The following is a 20,855-nucleotide window of genomic DNA, read 5'->3' on the forward strand; positions in this document are numbered from 1 at the left end:
CCACATAAACAATATAAAAGTTGTTTTTATATGCTAACCACGTTTCTAACGTGTTTTTATCTATCTGTACCAACTTTGGTTTCTATAGGTCATTTTAATCAAGAGTAAATCAGTTTTTTGTCTCTCCTGTAAAATTTTCCTTTCTGGGGTTACGAGGTTTCATCACTCCACCAGCGATATTCACTATCCTGGTGTCATTTAACAGTGTGTAGGCGTATAAATGGGCTATATTGGAGCAAGAAAAACTTGATTAACTGTGTTATTTGAGTAGTTGCTAGTGACAAATTACTAATTAGACAACATACACCTCAAAATATTTTACATACACAAATAGGAGCTTTTTGCTTAAGCTGTAGATTTCTTACACAAACAAAGAAGGAAAAAAATACCCAAAAAAAGGATTCTGTTCCCTTTCGGACTACCATTACTTTCAGATGTATTGATTTAAAAACTGCTTTCAGATTCAGTAATCTCCACTGCACTAGAAACCAAAAAGGAAAGGCTAATGATCAACCTGATGTAATTTAATTCTACTGTCACCTTTTAATCCCAAAGTTCTAAATCTACAAAATGGAGTTTTGTTAAAATCTATTTAGTCCCCAAAAACAACACCCGTAGCCGCTTTTCTCTTCCGACTGCTGGGGTTTATAACACTCATCCCAGCCTTGTTCTGTTTAGTTTTGTTTTGGCCTGCTCCTTTCTTGGGGCTGAGGTCCATTAGTGCATCTATCCCTCGGCCTGACGCTTTCTGAGCCTTGAGAGCGTCCACTTGTTGATTGGCAGCTGTCAGCTGGGTTTCCAAGTGAGAACAGCTTTCTGCAAGGCGAAACAAAATAGACTGGAACTCGTTTTTCTTCTCCGCAGCTCTGGCCTCAAACAGGTCGAGGGAAATTGTTGATCCTCCTTTTCCGACAGTCAAAGTGAGCTTTGTTCCCACACGTGCTACGCTGATGTCCCCAGAAGTGAAGCCATTTCTGTAAAATGTAGGTCAAAGCAAGAATAAGTCATTTGGCACATTTATACCAGTATTATGTGTTACATGGAATTTTCATACTGTATGCATATATTACGGCACATCCATAGCAAAATTCACAGGGTTCACAAATCTTTTCATTACGTAGGAATTTCAGGCTATAATATTACTAGGGGAGATGAAAAAGATGGACAATTGTGTCACGATTTTACATGACTTATGCCCTCTAGCCAAAGCCTGTTGAAACAAGTGGAACACTGGTACAAACTTGATTGGTTTATGTCTTTTCCTCTCGGGCTCAGCACTATTTTCAATTTTTTTCCCCACTTTTAAAAATGAAAGTTGAGTTTAGAATCTCAAACGTTTAGCAGGTTTAGTTTTTTACATTGATTTCTTTATTTACCTCTGTTCGGATCAGCTGTTTTTTTTCTTAACATAGAAGCCTTTTCATTTCTTTTGCTCCACCAGGGTCCAGTCTCTCCTACAACTTTACCTTGACCAAACTTAGTATAATGGTGGCAACATGTTGCATAGCATGTTATATCTGCAGAAGAGGAAGCACACTGACACACATTGCAACAATACCAGATGTGCCTCCACGCCACTACAGACTTCCCACATGCAACTGAAGTGAGCAGGCTAAAGCTACCACTGAACACTTCTGTGACATATGCAATAAACAGGAGCTGGTCCTACACAAAGCCCTATTGCCCTCAGCTTATAATTTATAAAGAGGTTGTTGGCCAACTCCCATACTATGTCCACTCTCTCTCTCTCTCTCTCTCTCTCTCTCTCTCTCTCTCTCTCTCTCTCTCTGTCTCTCTCTCTCATCATCACAGCTACTTCAGTAAATGAAATTTGATGTCACAATAAATTAGATATAACCTCTCTGATGCTATTTGTTTTTCCTACTATATTTATTGTTTACGCTATTTCATGCCCACGCTTTGAGTACAAAGAATATTATTATAATGATTAAAAGTAAGAAAAAAAAGGTGGTGAGTATGTGGACTTCCTTATTCAAGCATAGGAATAAACTAAATTGATCATCATCAAAAAGTGCTAAATTTAAAACAGACATCAGAATTTATGGTTTCTCATTCCCTCCTCCACTCTGATGCTCTCAAAATAATTATCCTAAGAAACTACAATGCTGTTGCTACTTTTATAGAAGAGTTGAATAAACATGAACAGGAACAAGATTTATTAACTTACTGTTTTTTTTGGGGGGGAGTCCACAAGTGTGACCTTTTAGTCTACATATGGTATACATCATGAGCGTGTATGATCAACGTCTGTGTGTGCATTGTATGCATGAGTGTGTGTGTGTGTGGGGGGGGGGGGGGGGGGGGGGGGGGGCGGTATGTACTGTGTTTGCACACATTAAAGTTCAGGTACACATCTTTTTCTGTCTCTCTTTCTCACACAGGCAATAACATGTACCGTATTCATAATTATTGTTTCCTTGTTCAGGAAGCACTGGCCTGCTAATTTTTTATTCAGTACTTTAATAATTTATATCACTTCAGAGTACAATCACAGAAAGTAGAAGAGTGTGCACAATTCAATAGAACCGAACCAAAATGGCAGAAGGTAAAGGGATTCACACAAGTCAAGTAATATTTATTTTATGAGCAAAAGCAATTTCACATTTCCAGATGGTGACAAAGAATATGGAAAGACTAACACTAGAGTAATGTGACGCAAGCCAACACAATATTTTTGTAATGTGTTGTGTGTTGAAGAAGAGTGTATAAGTTTGTAACTCAGAGTTTCAAATTAACCCTTTGACTGCTAACCCTATTATATGCACCCCACATGCTAAGGAAAATTCAACCAAGCACAAGATGTTACAGATTACAATCTTTAATCGAAGGTTGTTCAGAGACAGATCAGTAACACTTATCTAAGACCAAATGAAAGATAAAAGAAGAGATGACTTCATCTATTGATACAACTTGCATATATGTAACAAACCATATAACAATGTGAACAACTTGAAAGTACAAACAAAGAATGAACACATGCTCCGATTCTCAGTGTTGGGTCTGCACCCCACTATGTGTGTGAGAAAGACAACTCACCTTAGCTCAGGCTACATGTCAAACTAGAAAGAGAAATGAAGAGATGTCTTTATCCACAGACAAGACTTGGGTAGAACAAGCCATCTATAACCATGTAAACAAGTATAAAAGTACTGAGACTGAACAAGCATTCTGAGTCAGCAAGTCAGCTCTGGCACGATGTGTGTAAGAAAAACACACTTAACTTTGTTTTCAGTTATATAGAAACTGCTTTCCCCGTCCAAGTGTCTTAAGGTATGAGCTCATAGCTAAAGCAATAAACTTTCAAGGAAGTCACTTTCTTTATTCAAAACTTAGCAATAGAAGCTGAAATATCATCAAAACAAGACACAGGGTTTAGCTGCCACATTTTCTTGTCACTGGGCAGCAGATTATGGAGGCTTGTGAGATACGCTTATAGTGCAGTCAAGGAGTTAAGCTTCCCAGCATGAATCAGACTAATTTTGATACACTGGTTACAAAAATGCTATTTTATTTTCAGGCTTTGGTCAATATTTTTCTTTTAATTTTGGAATTAGATTTGAAAAGCGTTTGGAGAAACTTCACAGGAACCACACCATCTCAGCCCACAGGCATAGCCAGAAATCAGCCTGATGACCTAAAGGCTGATAGGCGCTCCTGAGGCTTTTAAAATATTTTGTGAGGTCTCATCCTCAAGTCTATTAGTATTACTATGTGACAGGTCTGAAGCAGCGCACCAAGGATACTGTTCTTGTCTAAAAATGGACTTTGACACCTCTACTCTAGCTTCTGATCTGATAGAAATTTTCACTTTGAAATGATGTAAAGTTCAGCTAGAACTGTACATCATATATGTTTTTCCCTGCCCATGTAAGTCACACAAGACAGACTATATATCTGTCACATTTTAAAGTAAAAACAGGGCTAAAATGAAAATTGCTAGTTTCACAAAGAGCCGATATTTTCTAAAATTTCAGGAATATTAATTCAATAAATTTTAACAACGAAAAACCCAACAACAATACAGAAAGTTAGCAAAACAGGTTTATTCCCGACTTACAAGAGTGTGGGTGTGGTCTACAAAAGTAACAGGATCAGTAGCATTGATGATGGCCAAACATCGTCGCGGCATGGAATCAATCAATCGCTGCACTGCCTGTTGAGGGATGTTATTCCACTCTTCATGCAAAGCTCTCTCAAGTTGAGGAAGAGTCTTAGGCTGGCGCTGTCTCCTTCAAACGCTGCGATCGAGCAAGTCCCATAGATGCTCAATGGAATTCAAATCATGTGAGTAGGCACGCCACGGTTGAAGACGTTGCTTTCATGTATGAACCAGGAGGCTAGACGAGCTCTATGCGCTGGGGCATGGTCATGCATAAAGGTTAGTCCCTGGTTTTCAATGGCTGCAACGACGTGTGGCTGAAGAATCTTGTCAATGTATTGGTGTGCTGTCAAATTGCCACGAACAGTCACAAGCGGAGTCTTGCCAGCTGCTGTAATTCCTCCCCACACCATCACACTCTCACCACCAAAAGCTCTGGTCTGACATAGGCATTGAGGAGCGAACCTCTCATTTACTCTCCGGAATACGCGTTTTCTTCCATCTTGACGTTCCAAAATAAACCTGGATGCGTTGGAGAACATGTAGTCATTCCATATCTGGCGAGACCAATGTGAATGCCTGTTTCTGATGTTGTAGGGCGTCATTCTGATGCAACGAGTTGGACGCCTTGCTAGGAGTCCAAATTCTTTCAACCGTCTCAATACAGTCATTTTTTATATTGAGTTGGCAGGTCGCATGTAGTTCAACTCATCTCTGGTTTGTCTTGCCGTTTTGAAACAATTCCGCAGATGCGACAGACGTATAGAAATATCCTGTCTTAGAGTAGTTTTTCTTCTCCCAAGTCGACGGGGTCGATCCTTTTATGATCCTGTTGTTCTTTCACGATCCATTGTTGTGTACACAGTTCTCCTTGTTACATAAAAATGTCTCGCAACTGTGGATACAATGTACTGAGGTACCCCTGCGAATCATTCCAACAAGCTGATTTCGCACATTTACTCTTAGTAGTCTTAGGCCTGGCATGATAAAACGTAGACAACACAAGTATTATCACTGACAAATTGTTACAAAAATGACAAAGATAGGACGTGTATTTCTTTTTTAAACAAATCATTGCCGTGTTATGAGTAATTCTCAAAAAAACAACAACATGTAACTCGTATGCAGTTACAAAACCACTTGCGCGTTCAAAAATCTGAAAACAGCTCACCAGCGACAGGATATCAAGTAGTCAGTGCGTAAATTTGAAAGTAATTGGTGGCAAAGATTTGTTAAAAATTGAGATTTAAAATGTTTTAAAATGTGTACAGTCGACTACGCTTGAAGCGATCTCGTTGGGGGACTAGAAAAATGATCGCTACATCCGAAGTTCCCAACAGCCGTTGGAAGAAAAATTCAAGGGAAATAATCCCAGTACTCAACCTCACTGTAGAGATAATTATTGAGCTTCGGTGCTTATCATGTAAGGTTATAATCAAAATAGTATCATGTCGGAGATTGCTCGCTTAGTGTCTGATGCCTCGTACTATTGTGTGAAAGCGTAATGTTACAAAACATCAGGTTCATCAATGCTAGGTCAAAACTAACCACGGGGGGGGGGGGGGGGGAGGATCGTTAAAACCATAAATATTTTTACTATAAACTATTCGGGCCAGGGATAAGAATACGCATCACTACAGCCGTCATGACAGATGTAGTGAATTCGGTACACCCGTTTCAATTTTTATTGAGTTTGTGTACAAGTGGAGTGGACTGTATACTTAAAAATGTGACAGAGTATATATATAGAATTAGATGATGAGGCAAGACTGGCTAGTTTGTCTTTCGTCTTTATCAGTCTATTCTATCACTTGTCTAGATGGTAGTCTGTGCTTTTGAACAGAGAGAGTATCATAATGAAACAAATACAGATGTAGCAAACCCCCACCACTTCAAGTTCATCCCAAGGTAGGCAATGGCATTTAATGCCATTAATTCCAAAATGGAATCTGACAGTAGTTGTTTTTTTTTATGAGAGCAAAATTGGCCACCACGGCAAAAGTGTCAATAGTATTTCAGATCAAGAGTTCAGGAATACTCTAGTTAATCAGTGAGTGAGGGGGAAAAGAACTAAATGTGTGCAAAATTAAAGGTAATTTTAAAGGAGATGAGACATCAGATAAAATAATTAAAAACTACGATGTTTGTTTTGTTTATTCATGAGCTGAGGAATTTTATATTCAATGTGCTCCCTTACCTACAGATGAATGATAATTGTAGAGTGAGACCTGACAACAAGTGCCATAGATAGTCCTTATAAATTCCTTCCTGTGCCTTACCTACACTATTTATATATATATATTATGTTAAAATTCAAGTCCCCTCCTCTTCAACCCTAGCCAGTGCAATTAATCCCAATTTAAATATCATGAATTCATGAATCATGCCTTCATTCGTAGAATAATCTCTCAGTAGTCTCCACCTAAGATCCCAGTGCTCGGGAGCAGGGAAAATGCGGGATCTTAGGCAAACGGGATCTTAGCCGACTCACAATTAAGGGAAGAATCTACGGTGACCACAAACGGTAAAATGGTCTCTTAATTCACTCTGAAATGAACTGACGTAACCCCTGGGAGGGTTTATGACAAATGGCGAGAAAAGAGTTGTCAACCTTAATGACCAATCACAACAACAACATCAGGCATACCATTTTTACTTTTAATATAATTATTATAATGCTACTGTGAATCTCATTAGTCTCAAGATCTACGCTTATCCAGTTGCCCCTCCCCTTTACCTGTCCAAAATTTTAATTCATATACCGATACAGTAGTTTTCCATCTCTGACCGAGTTCCCCCCCTCTTTGTTATGCACCATTACGTCGTGACCACACCAATTAAAATTCAGTCTGCCTAGCAAATTTGGCAGAGACAAAAACTTTAGTGCTATGGTCAGTTCACAGTACTTACAGTTCGATGTGATCCTGCCAGGAGCAAACTTGAAGTGAAGGCCCTACCCACCCAGTGTGTGATGCAAGTTTAGGTGGGGAGCTGAGATGCGAGTGCAATGTTTGGGGGAAAACAAAGGCATGGTCAATTCACACCTCTGTGTGATCCCCTCTCGGAAAATGTGGTGTCCGCACCATCCTTGAATGCTTTTAAGAATAGGATTGACACGGTCTGGAAGGCACATAAATTCTCCATGAACCTACATTGGTTTCAAACTGCCAGATCCATGAGCACCAACCTACAGATAACAGAGTGTGAAAACAACGAGCAGGAAGGAACAAGCAATGAAAGCAACGAACGGCTGATAGGCGACTAGCCTGACCACAGCCGTACTTCAAAACTAAACTAAACACACATTCTTGGGCGCTTTTTCGGTAGTTCCCACCCCCCTTATTTGATAGAGCCTGACCTACATATCTAGATCTATACGTTTGATTCGCGGCAAGCTAAGATGTCAAACCTAACAACTGCAAAACATTAAATTGTGGTAAAATTCAGGGGGGCATGCCCCCCTGAAACCCCCCACCTTGTTTTTATTAGGTCAGGGGGGCAAGCCCCCCTGAAACCCCCCTACTCTTGGGGCCAAAACCGGCGAATAACAAATGCGGGGTGGGAACTACCGAAAAAGCGCCCATTCTTGTACCATTTGATCGACTTCTACAACGCTTTTATATATATTATATATGTGATCACATTCAGGAGCGTGGCTGATCTTTGACACTACGGGCAGCTCAATGATCTCTTGAAACTTTTCACTCTTGGTTTATTGGCTGTGCTCTCTCGCGTTTTCGTTAGACTGCAATTTAATTATGATCTGAAATGCCAGATCTTAGCCAGATGTATAGCCTACCTTCACACAGTGAATCAGAGTGGGATCTTACGGGTGACTTATGAAGTAAAAATTCTGTTTTAAAATTCTTAAAATAGCGGGACCAACCGAGATCTTAAGCGGCGGATCTTAGGCGGAGACTACTCAAAGCCAATAAATAACAAATCCAACAAGATGAATAAAAAGTAAATTCAAACCTTATTCTAGTCAGAAAAGCATCAGTTGTTGCTGTATTATTCAGGTCTTTCTGTGTCTCAAGATCATCCTGATCAAGCTCGAGCAACCAGATATCTATACCATCAGAAACCTCGAGAAGCCAAGCCTTTGATTCTTGCGTTGTGGACGTAAAACACAAATATTTCTGTCTACCATTTTGCACAACTTTATGTAAATTGTCAACCTTTGCGTCCGCTAATATTGTTGCAAAATCAGCCATGGCAAAAGTGTCAACAGATTTTTTCAAAACAAGAGATCGGGAACAATCAGTGAGTGAGGGGGTGGGGGGAAAGTAGACTAGTCTGTGTGCAAATGGCAAAAAGAGACACCAAATAAACTAGAAACCAGTACTAACTTGGCCTACGTTGTTTGTTTTGTTCATACACATGATGAGTTGAGGAATTTTTTTTATATTCAACGTTTTCTCCCTCACTCACAGAAGAACGAAAACAACAATCTAACCTTATGCACAAGAATACCAGGGCTACCATGCCTTGTCATCATGACTAGTCTCATTCATTTCTCCTTTCTTTAAAAAAAAAAATCAGTATATGATTTAAAAATGATCCATTAAATTACCCTCATCTAACAGGACTGGGTCTACAGTAGAAATATTCAAAGTCGTGAATTAGTCTGGTGAATAGTAAATAAGACTTAGCAAACGTTATATCAGTACGGAACTGAATTGCTTATTGTAAAAACAGAAATAGATCGTAGATTCTAACAGCTATTGAAAACAATATAACGATACTAACTACAATAAACTACACATATCGGTATTTTCAATTATTTATTTTATTTATTTTCATACACATCGTAAAATAGTATAAATAGTAGCATAAGGTATTCTGAAGGACTATTAATTGATGCAAAAAAAATGTTTGTTCTGCAGAACTAAGTTTGTGTTACATCTTTTGTATTATTATCAAATAAAATGGCAGCGCTCATACGGTACGGATTGCGGAGTCCCCGCAACCTTGGAAGGGCAGTGCTATGTCCCTTCATGAGCAAAGGCAGTTACAATGGAGCTTTGTCATGTACAGTGCCTAGGTAGGCTTAAGTTTTATCAGTGAAAAAAGACTTGAAATATTATAATGCGTTTGCTGTCTGTAGCTCGTAGTCCTTGACTTGTCCAGGTTGGTTAGACTTAAACTCTTACTAAAAGTTTACTAAGACAGTCTGACTAAGACTCTAACTAAAGTAAACTAACTTAGACAGTGACTTCTGACTCAGTCTGACTCTGACTCTTTTTTTGTTGTTTGTTTTTGGTCAGTGTTTTACAGCGCTCGCAACTGCATAAGGTCATATGAGCGCGCAGGACACGTCCTAATATTTTCAGTTGTTGATAGGAAATTTCGGAGAAATAGTGCCGATCTTTATTTCTCCGAACGGTTTTCGGCTTCCGGTCTCGTGATTTTTTGCCTATTTATTGCGAGAGTTCGGCGCCAACTTTCATTCTGCCTCTGGTCTGGGAAGGAACTCGTACCGCATGGCAAGCCCGCCTACAGACAACCTTCAGTAACACCCACCACACACCCACCACCATCATGCACATGTACACACACTAACTAAACATAACTAGTGGGCAACTTTTGAACGTATGACGAGCTGAACTGTGGATGGAGAGACAGTGTGAGTGAAAGAGCGGGTGAAAGGAAGAATGTGCGAGTGTATCCACAGGCGACAGCAACTACAAGACGACGACACTGACCACCCCTGGCCTGGTCCACAGCTCACGAACAAAAGGAATGCAGCTCAGGCGGTGTTTTGCCTATATTATTGTCCATGGTTCGCAGGGAACAAGTGAGATTTTCTTTGTGTGTGCCTGGAGGGATGGGGTGGGGTATGAAAGTCATGCGGACGGGGATGAGCCGCGGGAGAGAACACGGGAATTGAATGAAAGAGTGAAACTGAAAGAGACGAATGACTCATGAGTCCTGGAGTGAATGGATCCTGTGTTTCTATTTTTGTATACTTTGAACTGTTACTGAATAAAGGCTGAAATAAAGCCCAAAAAACAAACAAACACACAGACACACTCAAACACTCACACATACATACACACACACACACACACACACACACACACACACACACACAGGAGCAAATTTTTGGGTCTAGATCTATATCTATTTCAATTTTCAACAGCTAGTCTAGATGAGATTTTTAGATGAGTGTAAAAACGTGAAAAAGAAAGGTTTCACAACAGAAAGAAATCAAAATTAGAACAGCCCATAAACAACAACAAACATTAACAAATAAGGGCGTGTGTCCACCTGTCCGAAGAAGATTGGCAGTTTTAACCCTAAATGTGCGTAATTTTAAAAAAAGTACAGGATATTACATGTAAATTATGGAATCACACACATTAAGGGGCTTGCCAGTGTCAGTACATTGGTCGCAGCAGTGACAAACGCAGATGCCAGTTCTATGTGTCGTTATCAATAACCCTCCGTAGATCTAGATCTAGACAGCACACGAGTGAACACAACACATTACGTTTAAAAGCAGCACCCTTCATAGGCAACACGTCATATCTATAGCGAAAAACTGTTTGGAATTGTAGCATTTCTTTATATAAATATTTACGGCGGACATTTTTTGGACCGATTGAACCATATTGTATACGAACAATCTTTGGTAGGCCCATACTATAATTATAGATCTAGATCTATATAATATCCGAAATTTGGGGGAAAGGATGATATTTCAGAGTGTTCGGAGATATAGTGCCCAGCTTTATTTTCCTGAACGTTCGGAGAAATAGTGCCCAGCTTTATTTTCCCGAACGTTCGGAGAAATAGTGCCCAGCTTTATTTTCCCGAACGTTCGGAGAAATAGTGCCGGCCTTTAAATTTTGCGCGGGTGGCGGCCGAAGCCTAGATCTAGATCTAGATCTAGGTCTTCTTATCGATTTTAGACCACCAAGGGATCTTTAACGTGCGCAACTTGCACACGGGCCCTCCGAGATTTTTCACCCTTGTCTGAGAAGGCTAGGTGTGTAGATCTTTCCTACCAGAAGATCAGGGGTGTGGCAGAAAGACAGCAGTAAGGAGGAGTGGAGCCAAGGAGTAGTCAGTAGTCGTAGAAAGGCTGCAGAAAGAGTCAGGAGCCCAGAGGAGGGGGCAAAGGAGGTGAGGGGGGTGGGGGCAGAAAGTGGAAATGAAAGCAGACAACAAAACATTGCTAGAGAGCAGGAAAGGAGGTGAAAGGAGACAATTTTAGAGAAGAAAATTTTTCGGTTGCAACCCGGATTCGAACCCTGGGCTGGGACCTTTGAATGAGAGGCCAACACCTTAACTCACTTGCGACTGGGCCCTTTCACCAGTCACAAGCGTTGAAGACTGGCGTTTTTGGGGGTACTTCAAAAAATCACCACAACTCTCAGAATTACCCTATTGTAATCATTTTTTTACACAGTAAAGTAACATTCAAGCTTAATCTAATATAAAAAATTAAAGTTGTCTAAGTCTAATACTTTAATTGTATGATTTTTTAAAAATTGGCATGAATTTGATTTTCCGAAAAATTTCCAGAGACGTCACAAGTAGAATGAAATTCACTGCAACAACAAAAATAAAAGTTCAAAGTGTTCTGGTTTGATTTGTATACATGTGCGAGTGTTTGGTGAAAATATAAAAGCTGGTCTGTGCATTGATTCAGACCCATACACTGAATTACATGAGACAGATGTACGGCACGACGTTGTGATTTCGTTGCGCGAAAAACAACACCGGTACTAGTGCTAGATCTAGCCCTAGAACTACGACTCGGGCCGTGTTCGGGTACATATATCCAGGATCCTAACTATTAGACACATCATATTCTGAGACACTAGAACTAGTAAAACGCACAGAAGTATGTGATTCTTGTTCATGCGACTTCTTCGACCGTTACTACGACGCGACTGTCGGATTACTATCAGCTGTATAGAAAAAAACAAAGCGCGAGTTCCGGTCTGTTCAACCCCAGTTGGGGTCACTGTCCTTCACCTTCAATAACTTAAAAACTACCGGCCCCAGAGATACGAAACGAAGTCTAAGTAGCTCAGGCTTGGCCAAACAAGGGTACGAGGCGGGTCTCGCGATCCGTGCGTGATTTGTAGAGCGAAAAAAAAATTCCAAAGTTGGTCACGCAGGGCTTGTGAGACCCGCCGCGAGCGTCGCGGCGGGGGTCACGCAACTGTTGTGTGACCCGTCTGAAGTGAGTTAACCTCTAGGCCGTGGCCTATCATGTAGATTATTAAACACATGTAAAAACTGATTTCTCGTTAAAGGGAAACCATCATTTTCAGCTGCAATCATTTTGTCAACAATTTTATTTCTCTCCCTCTCAGCCTTCATTCCAAAAGTAGATCGACCATAGACATGGTCGACAAGAGTTTTTTGGGAACACTAAATTCCCAGGCTGTTCCAGAGCAGCTTTGTCCACCTTAAACAGCTTCAACAGCTTTCTCCAAATCACTTTATAAAGTTTAAGTATACCTGTTATTGATTGCCTTGCATGTTTCCCCACAATAAAAGTGGTAAATCTAATTAAAATAACAAGTGGAAAAGCAATCTAGACCTGTGTGGCAAAGTTCCCCGACAATAAGGAGAATTTCCCCGACAAGATGTAAGATCCCCCTTTAACGAAGGTGAAAATAAACATAATTTTGTTTACAGTAAAAGGGCATTCATTAAACAAACGACAATAAGGTGCAGCAAATATAATATTTTAATCAATAAACCAATCAACACAATTTGAGTAAAATGTTATGTACAGCAACAGTAGTAAGAGGTAGACACGGAAAGATAAAAATTGCACAGGCGCAGCAGAAATAGGGCAAGAGAGGAGGAAAGGGAAGATAAGCGGGAACAAGCATGTTTAAAACACCGTGATTGTTCTTCGTCATAATAATTAATTTTTCTGATTGGTTGATCAGTTGACAAATAATTGTTTCTGGTTGCAAGTAACTTGACACTTTTGAACTCTTCCTTGGTGGGTATACAGATTATTCCCATTTCAAATTGGTAAGGGGGACAGGTGGCAAATTTCCCCTCCTGGTGAAGTTACCTGGCTCTACTCTACTGTTATACACACTATATTAGTAGTCGACAGTGAGAGCTGAGTATGGTGTATTTTCACCTTCCAACATTTTATTCATATTTAATATTTGGATTGCTCTGGTAGACTATGGTTTGACTATGATGATTCTTGGCTCAGATTTGACTGCCACATTTCCAGATTACTGTAGCGAAGTCTCTATATGATCTATATGTGTCTCGACACAGTGAAATCAGGTTCTCGTCAATTTTTCGGCATGAAGAGTTATCGATATCATCCTAAACCTTGTTCATTTGTCTTGCATTTGGCTAAAAAAAAGTGTCCGTCTATCTTGAATAGGATTCAAGATACTTGTGATTGAAGGAGGTAGGAGTTGCCTGATGTCAGAGGTAAAACTAGCAAAAAAATGGCATCAAAGTTTGGTGATTTCTAAAGCTTGAGTGTCACTGGAAACTTCATATTTACATTTTTTTTACCTGTTATCAACATTTTTCAGTAAAATCCTCAAAGAAATGTGTTCTTAAAAATGACATGGAAGCCAAAAAAATAAAATTTTTGAAAAATTGCCCAACAGCCAGAAAAATGCCGGTTTCCCTGATTACATTATTTTGACGATCACCTGATTTCACCACGTTCACTCACTTCTATAGTCTTAAAATTACTGATCAATATTGTTTCTAATACGGCGCACCGGCAGTGGAATTTAAGTTGTCGCAGGGGGCTTCCCCGCCGGACGCCTTATCACGACGGGGTCACGGGGATCAGCTCCCTGTCGCCGCTCTGTCTGGGCCGACTTAATTTTTTTGTACATTTCAACGTACAATTTAAGGTGTATCCTTAATTTATGGTTATTTTCATTTAGTGCACCCAAAGCATGCATTCTGCTCTTGACACTCAAAAAAGAACGGACGTTGTAACTTGTCTGGTTATTTCGTTGGACGCGCTGGAGTCGGCAATGCTAAATTGAAATTTTTTTTTTGACTAGTGTGAATGAAAAAAATCAATATAAAAACAAGGCCTCGTCAAAATCTGTCGAACTTTTGGAACATGAACGACATAGCATTGGTGCAGATACTCAGAAAAGATGGTATCTGCGCATATAATAGAAAGCTGTAATTTTTTAACTTTATCCATCGCGCACACTATTCGCTAAGAAGTAATTCCTCCAAATACAACTTTATGTGTCTAATATAATCGTGAATATTCGCATGTTTTCTCGAAAGTTTATAAAAGTCACCATGAAGTTTCTCTATGAAAAGTACAAATCGATTTTAGTGCTAGAATACATCTTCAATGTAACACACAAACAGTATCTGTTACACTCCAGAAATTCCTTACTTTTCTTAAAACGCTAAGTCTAGGTTTTGTAAGTTGACTGAATAATAGGGATGACTTCTCGTAATTGGGTTATAAGAATAATTTCTAGCTTTCCAGGGACACTGAATTAGCACTAGACTTTTCCAGCTTTTTTTTTCGTTTCTATGACCATTTGCAATAACTGACAATGTGACTGATTTCTTTACATTCATAATTGTGTCAGCGCATATTTCCGACACAAAAACTAAGAATGAATGTGTGTTAGCTGTCACTATTTTTATTCCAAACAAGATCAGAAGTTTATCTCTACCCATGTATTTACACGGTTTTGTGGGTTTTTTAATCGCTTAGATTCTATATTATATCTTTTTAGTTGTATGCAGGCTTCCACAGACACAGCATGATTCACGAACAAAGGCAGAGTAACTTTAATAGTAAAATAAGAGCTAACGGTGATCGTCTTTAGTTAAAAAATGCAGATGTGCATCTTTCTTCTCTTATAACTTGACTATTTCTACTCGCGCAGATTTAAGATTTCTCATGGTAAAAGACATGATATCCGTAGTCAGTTTAACACAGATTTTGGAGAGATCTGTCGTGCCTTTTTAAAATTAACAATCATTTATTCATAAGTTTGTAACTAAAATAGGACAAATTGGGTACTCTACAAACACTTGTCTAGAACAAAAACTAAGGCACAGAAATTAACCATTCTAACGCAGAATAAATCTCAAAACATTGAGCTTTTAGTACATCCGCGTAATGGTTTGCTATGTGGGATGGGGAAGAAGTTATATCGTTTTAAACATGGTAAAAAATGCGAACTTCCTAACCGACACCGACAAAGTCGCTTCAGGGCTCATTAACCCCGTGACCCCGAGCTGGGGAGCTCCGGCGGGCTGCTGAGTCACGCGAACTAAAAGTAACAGAATCGGGCGAAAAGTGACGCCATGCTAAGTCAAGAGTTTGATGGAGATGCTGAGTTTCAACTCTTATCAGTCAGATATTAGGAAGGACTTCCACAACAAGCGACCTCCCCAACAAACACAATATAAAGAAGAGACCTAACCCTAACCCAAGCTTTTTGGCTCTTGTTTCAAGCTGCTTTCTCCTTCCTCCACCATCATCCAATCAAAGTGATTATAATGTGCGTCTTTATGTACTAAGAATTGTGTAGAACTTTGCATTGGGATACTAAAACTAAGTTACCAGACTCTCTAGAAATATTATGGCTAGAAAGACTGACTAACTAGTAAAGGTGTGAAATGATGCCAGTAGGTTGAAACAAGCTGACTACATTTTCCGTTTGTTTTTCCTTTTTATTGCTGGGAGTTACAACTTAACAAGTCATGTCTTCTTCTATTTGCATCTTATTTTATGAACACTGTCAAAATTTGTGCCAAAGTAAAGTAGTACAACCAAGAATAGAATTTTAGAAAGCTTTAAAATCCAGCAACATGTAGCTTCCTCCAAAGAAAGGTATCTCCATATTAAACTCTTATTAGTACGAAGTTTTACTGGCATTCTGTAATCTGTTTCCGTCTGTGATTCTTTGCCTATAAAATATATAGTCTTATTATACACACATAACAAACAGATTTTCAGGTTCCTTATTTTTTCTTGTATACTGTTATCTTTGTATTTAAAACAAGTAAATAGCTAAATTCATGCACAATTCTGTATGCTTCCGATTTCAATATGTGCATTTTAAACTACATATATTGCCAAAGAGTTATAATATTAATTCAGTGAGAGATTTAACTCTCATGAAATTGAAGATGAATTTCACTTTATTTTCTATTGTCCACACTTTGTCCATCAAAGGAAATTGTTATTTCCTCCCTGCCTGACTCGGCCCAGTGACAGAAATATGCAATGTTTGACCCATGATAAAAGATATATGCACAATCTGTACTTATTCATTATGGAAACTTAATTTATCTAATGAGGCGTTTTATATGATGTGATGTGGGCCAATGAATAAACTTACTTACTTATATTATAACAAAGTAATGCTGTTCTTGTTTCAATCTTGACAGATTTTTGGCTACCGCTGCACAGAAAAAAGATCAAATTGTCACAGACATTCACAGACGGCTTGATTACAACAGAGGAGTCTCCTCTGACCTTTTCAATTCTCTTTACACTACCCTGCGGAACTATGGTTGGTTATAAAGAAAAGCTTATTTGTACAACTATTAATTATTTCTGTTTGTAATTTGGGTGATGATTAATTAAGAAATAAGTTTGAAGAGTGCATGTTATAATATAAGACTGGAAATGATGAAAATTAGAGAATTACTCATTAACTCCCAGCTGTTTTGCCTATTTTGGCTTTTTCACTTATGGTTCAGGGGTCCTCCGAACCTTCAAGCCTCATGCAATAATCTTTCTACTGTTTTTTTGTGTTTTTTTGGTAAATGTTTTACGATGCTCGCAACTGCATAAGGTTATATGAGATGAGCGCGGGACACATTAAACCTTTTCAGTTGGTAAGAAATTTTGAATTTTGCCCAGGTGGTGGCTGAAGCCTACTCTTATCGATTTTAGACCACCATGGGATCTTTAATGTGCGCAACTTGCACACAGGCCCCCCGAGATTGCTAGAGAGCAGGAAAGGAGGTGAAAGGAGATAATTTTAGAAATAAAATTTTTTCGGTCGCTACCCAGATTCGAACCCGAGACCTTTGAATGAGAGGCCAACACCTTGACCTCTAGGCCACGAGAGCCCCCTATCTTCTCCAGATAGACATATTCAATGGAAAGGGAATTTGATGGTCTTTCAGACTTACCCAACAGATTTCATTTTTGTAAAGCTGTCTTGAAGTGGGACCTTTTTTTCTTGTTACTAAAAATAGAAACAAAAATAGAAATCGCACTTTTTCAACAGTCACAAAGAAGGGAAAAAGTGTTTGAGAATTTAGAGTTTACAATTATTTCATGGAAAAGTGCATTCAGTTCTACATATTATGTGTCAAAGATACACCATTCTGTTGGAAAATAAAGAAATGAGAGCCATTCTAGTACATCCTACAATTCCTAGTTATTGCCCTTGAATCTGGAAATTTCATATCATGGACTTTTTGCTCTCAAGCCTCCAGCAAAAATCTATCTGTTCCAGATTGACATATCATATACCAATAGAAAGGGAATTAGATGTTCTTTAAGACCTAGCCAATAGATTTCATATTTGTCAAGCTTTCTTGAGGGGTGACATATTTTTCGTGTTACTAAAAATAGATGCAGAAAGAGAAATCGGAGTGCCCCAACAATCACAAAGAAGAACATTTTTTTTTTTACAATTTAGAGTTTACATAATTTGGGGAGAAAGTATATTCCATTCTGCATGTAAAGTGTAAAAGGCACCTCATTCTGTTGAAAAATAAAGAAAGGAGGGCCGTTTTTGTGGATTCCACAAATTCTCGTTTATTGCCCTTGAAAGTAGAAATTTCAGAGCAAGAATTTTATTTAAAAACCATCAATTTCAATACCTATTTTATATTTAGAGTCTATTTAGTCATTTTTATTTGATAAAAATACCGTACAAAATCTTTCTTTATAAAGGTAAATGTATTTTATGGGCGAAATACCACATCACCAACCATCGTATATATTTATACGATATAGTATTGCGTAAACTGCTGGGAGTTAAGACTTGTATAGTAAGGAATGCTGGAACAAAAAAATCATAAGAATTATGTTGCTAATGTTGTTTGTTTTCTTGATTGTTAATACCTCAGGCAGTTTCACAGGTAGTTTTTTTTATAGATGCTAATTTGTAATTTAGTTTGACTTTTATTGCAAGCTTTTTAACAGCAAGCCAGAATTGCTTAGAATGAGTTCATTCCTGAACGGTTTAGCAATTCCACCCTAATCCAATGTTGGGGGAAAGAAATAGAAGAATATTAGTGTGAATATTTAATTGTCAACTTGGAACAGCGAGTTAATATCTAGGTGACCTAGACTTGTCACAACTATAGGAAGAGATTATTATTCAGTTTGAACAAATTTAGTCTGTTTTGTAATTTCAGAGACTCTGAGTGAGCAGGATGCTGCCTTGCTACTCTACATCTGTAGCACTGGGCCTTTCGATGCTCCAACAGAGCGGAGACTGCAGCTTACAGAAGAAGTCTGGAGCAGGCTAGAGGAACTCGGTAATTTACAAATCTTCTCTGTACAGAAAAAGGTGGACTTGACTGAAAGCGCAATCATCACATATGATTCATCGCGCACTTTTATAATTTTTTACCCATTGTATATCTAGGTCTCTTTTGTATATTTTTGTAGAAAGCGTACATTAGAAAAATCAGGATAAAAAATTTGAGACAAATAAACACACACACACAGAGACACACACTGGCACACACACACACACGCAAACACATGCACGACACACACACACAGTCTCTCCCTGTGCACCTCCACTATATATTACCTGAGAACTTTGACTTTGAAGGTAGAAAGAAAAAGTGTGGATTGATGTTATAAGAAATTTAATGAGAGATTTATTGTGTGAGACTCATAAAGTCATCCAAGGCTCAGGAACTGATTATCATGCCTCAGACATTTGAAAAGAAAACTCAGAGACAAGAAGCAGACGTAGCGCTATGAAAATATTTACCTATTTCAAAATTTGTTTTTTGTTTTAAATCTGCATTTCAGGTGTTGAGCCTTCAACTAAATTATACAACATGAAATTGAAAGCTTTCGGTGGTAATAGCAAGCGCTTTGAACCACTTGAGGAACTGACCCATATGAAATCTCTTGGACTGAATCCAGATAAGGTACACTGACCCGTAGATCATTTCTGCATATATCCCGATTAATTTATGGTTGTTTTCAAGAATTCCCGAGCTGAAATTTTGGGATTGTATGGAAAGCATTTATTAATTGCTATTCTTGTAATGTGTTTACAGTTACATTTCTTTTTGCGAAAAGGGAACTTCCTGGGTGTACTCTAGGGATTAAATTCAAACACCTTTCTGTATGTGCTCTTTTGTTAAAAAGGTGATATAGTGTTGTCTTTGGTAATTTGTTTAAAGCATTTGTGTCACAACGCAGTGGAATCAGGCGCTCGTCAATTTTTGGGAATGTGGAGTTATTGGTACCATCTGAAAGCTGACTTATTTGTCTTGCTTCCAATGAAATAGATATCCATCTATCTTGAATAGAAATCGAGATATTTGTGATTGAAGGAAGTGAAGTCGACTGGTTAGCGAGAAAATGGCCACCAAAATTTGGTAACTCCAATAGCTAAAGTGTCCTTGAAAACAGAAAAATGACATATTTTGTGCCTTTAATCAATGTTTTTCAGTAAAATTCTCACGCAAATGTGTTTTTATATGGACATAAAAGAGGTTGCGTCAAAAGTAAAAATTTGATAAAAATTTCCAAACTGGCAGAAAAATGCCTGTATCTCTGTTATCTGAATTTTGATGTGCCTCTGATTTCACCACGCTGCCTTACATTTGTTTTTGGTGTAAGTTTGATGTTTAGTTTTGAGAGTAACTGACATGCGAGTTGGCTGTAAAAAAAAATGCCTGGTTTCTAATCCAAAGAAAATGTTCGTTTTCGGAGAATAAAATTCAGATAAGGAAGTCATCCCCACAATTTTGTTGAGCTTCATAAATTGTATTCTTTCAGGTCTTGTCCATCTACTTCCCTCATATACCTCTCTATAAAAAATCACCATAACTTGATTTTCTGTCTTAATGTAATCTTCCTTGTGCAAACAAAGCTGAGGAACCAAGACCTATTTGAAAGTCTTCATTGCTGAACTCTGGATTTTTAGCAGCATTGTAGCTCCTTTAAAGTGTTTGTTAATGATTTTTATAAATGTAATAATACATAAATGTAATGTATCTGCCCTTATTATGTTGCAGGTAACCTATGGGCTTCTTGTGGAGGGATTCTGTCAGAACGGAGACATTGCTGGAGCACAGTAAGTCATTTTCATTATTTCTTTTCATATTCAAAACGTTTTGTTTTATTTTTGTTTTCACTTATACATTCAAGACTTTTCTTTTTTTCTTTTATTAACTGATATACGACTGTGACTGTCATTCATGAGCGGATAAAAGTAGAAAGTGTTTCCATTTGTTATTAAAATGCTACATTGTATTCAGTGTGAGAAAACCGGTTGTCTGGAAATTGTCCCTCGTTTCTGTAATTTTTATTTAGATAAAAATTTGATAACATACTGATGTGAGTAATAAGTGTGCTCCTGAGATATGATTTTTGAATCACATCAATGGTTAATATATTTTTGCTTTTTAGAGAATTTCTAGTGCAGTGTGTTGATAGATTGGCGTATTTTTTTCATTTGGGGTGGGGGGGGGGGGGTTGTTTTGTGTTTTTTATGCATTAGTTTGGACACCA

General features: G+C 38.4%; 2 protein-coding genes across 5 annotated transcripts in view; one reads left to right on the forward strand and one right to left on the reverse strand.

The window, feature by feature from the left end:
* Window positions 1-226: 226 nt before the first annotated feature.
* LOC101853306 lies at window positions 227-8,780 on the reverse strand. 4 transcript variants are annotated; one of them, XM_035969095.1, is made up of 2 exons: window positions 8,577-8,678; window positions 227-974 (listed from the first exon to the last, which is right to left on the reverse strand). In XM_035969095.1, the coding sequence occupies exons 1-2, from the start codon at window positions 8,603-8,605 to the stop codon at window positions 593-595; spliced, it is 411 nt and encodes a 136-aa protein (XP_035824988.1). In that variant the 5' UTR covers window positions 8,606-8,678; the 3' UTR covers window positions 227-592. The 4 variants fall into 4 exon arrangements, 2 of the variants coding, with proteins under 2 accessions (XP_035824988.1, XP_005095906.1); XM_005095849.3 differs by lacking the exon at window positions 8,577-8,678 and adding an exon at window positions 8,096-8,539; XR_004858426.1 differs by lacking the exon at window positions 8,577-8,678 and adding an exon at window positions 8,470-8,501 and having other exon boundaries at window positions 890-974.
* A 236-nt stretch (window positions 8,781-9,016) lies between these two features.
* The window catches only part of LOC101858622 (leucine-rich PPR motif-containing protein, mitochondrial), a 39,750-nt gene continuing 27,911 nt past the window's right edge, over window positions 9,017-20,855 (forward strand). The window contains exons 1-5 of the mRNA XM_005095868.3: window positions 9,017-9,164; window positions 16,517-16,641; window positions 18,509-18,631; window positions 19,140-19,261; window positions 20,360-20,418. Coding sequence (XP_005095925.3) covers window positions 9,049-9,164; window positions 16,517-16,641; window positions 18,509-18,631; window positions 19,140-19,261; window positions 20,360-20,418 — 545 coding nt within the window. The 5' untranslated portion in view covers window positions 9,017-9,048. The remainder of the gene's footprint in view (window positions 9,165-16,516; window positions 16,642-18,508; window positions 18,632-19,139; window positions 19,262-20,359; window positions 20,419-20,855) is intronic.

Source organism: Aplysia californica, unplaced genomic scaffold (assembly GCF_000002075.1).
Source record: "Aplysia californica isolate F4 #8 unplaced genomic scaffold, AplCal3.0 scaffold00115, whole genome shotgun sequence".
NCBI lineage: Eukaryota > Metazoa > Mollusca > Gastropoda > Aplysiida > Aplysiidae > Aplysia > Aplysia californica.

Coding starts and splice junctions, on each gene's coding strand:
- LOC101853306 (XM_005095849.3), bottom strand. CDS start 8,334: ATGGCTGATTTTGCAACAATATTAGCGGACGCAAAGGTTGACAATTTA. Junction 975..8,095: donor GCTTTTCTGACTAGAATAAG/GTTTGAATTTAC, acceptor TACATTTTACAG/AAATGGCTTCACTTCTGGGG.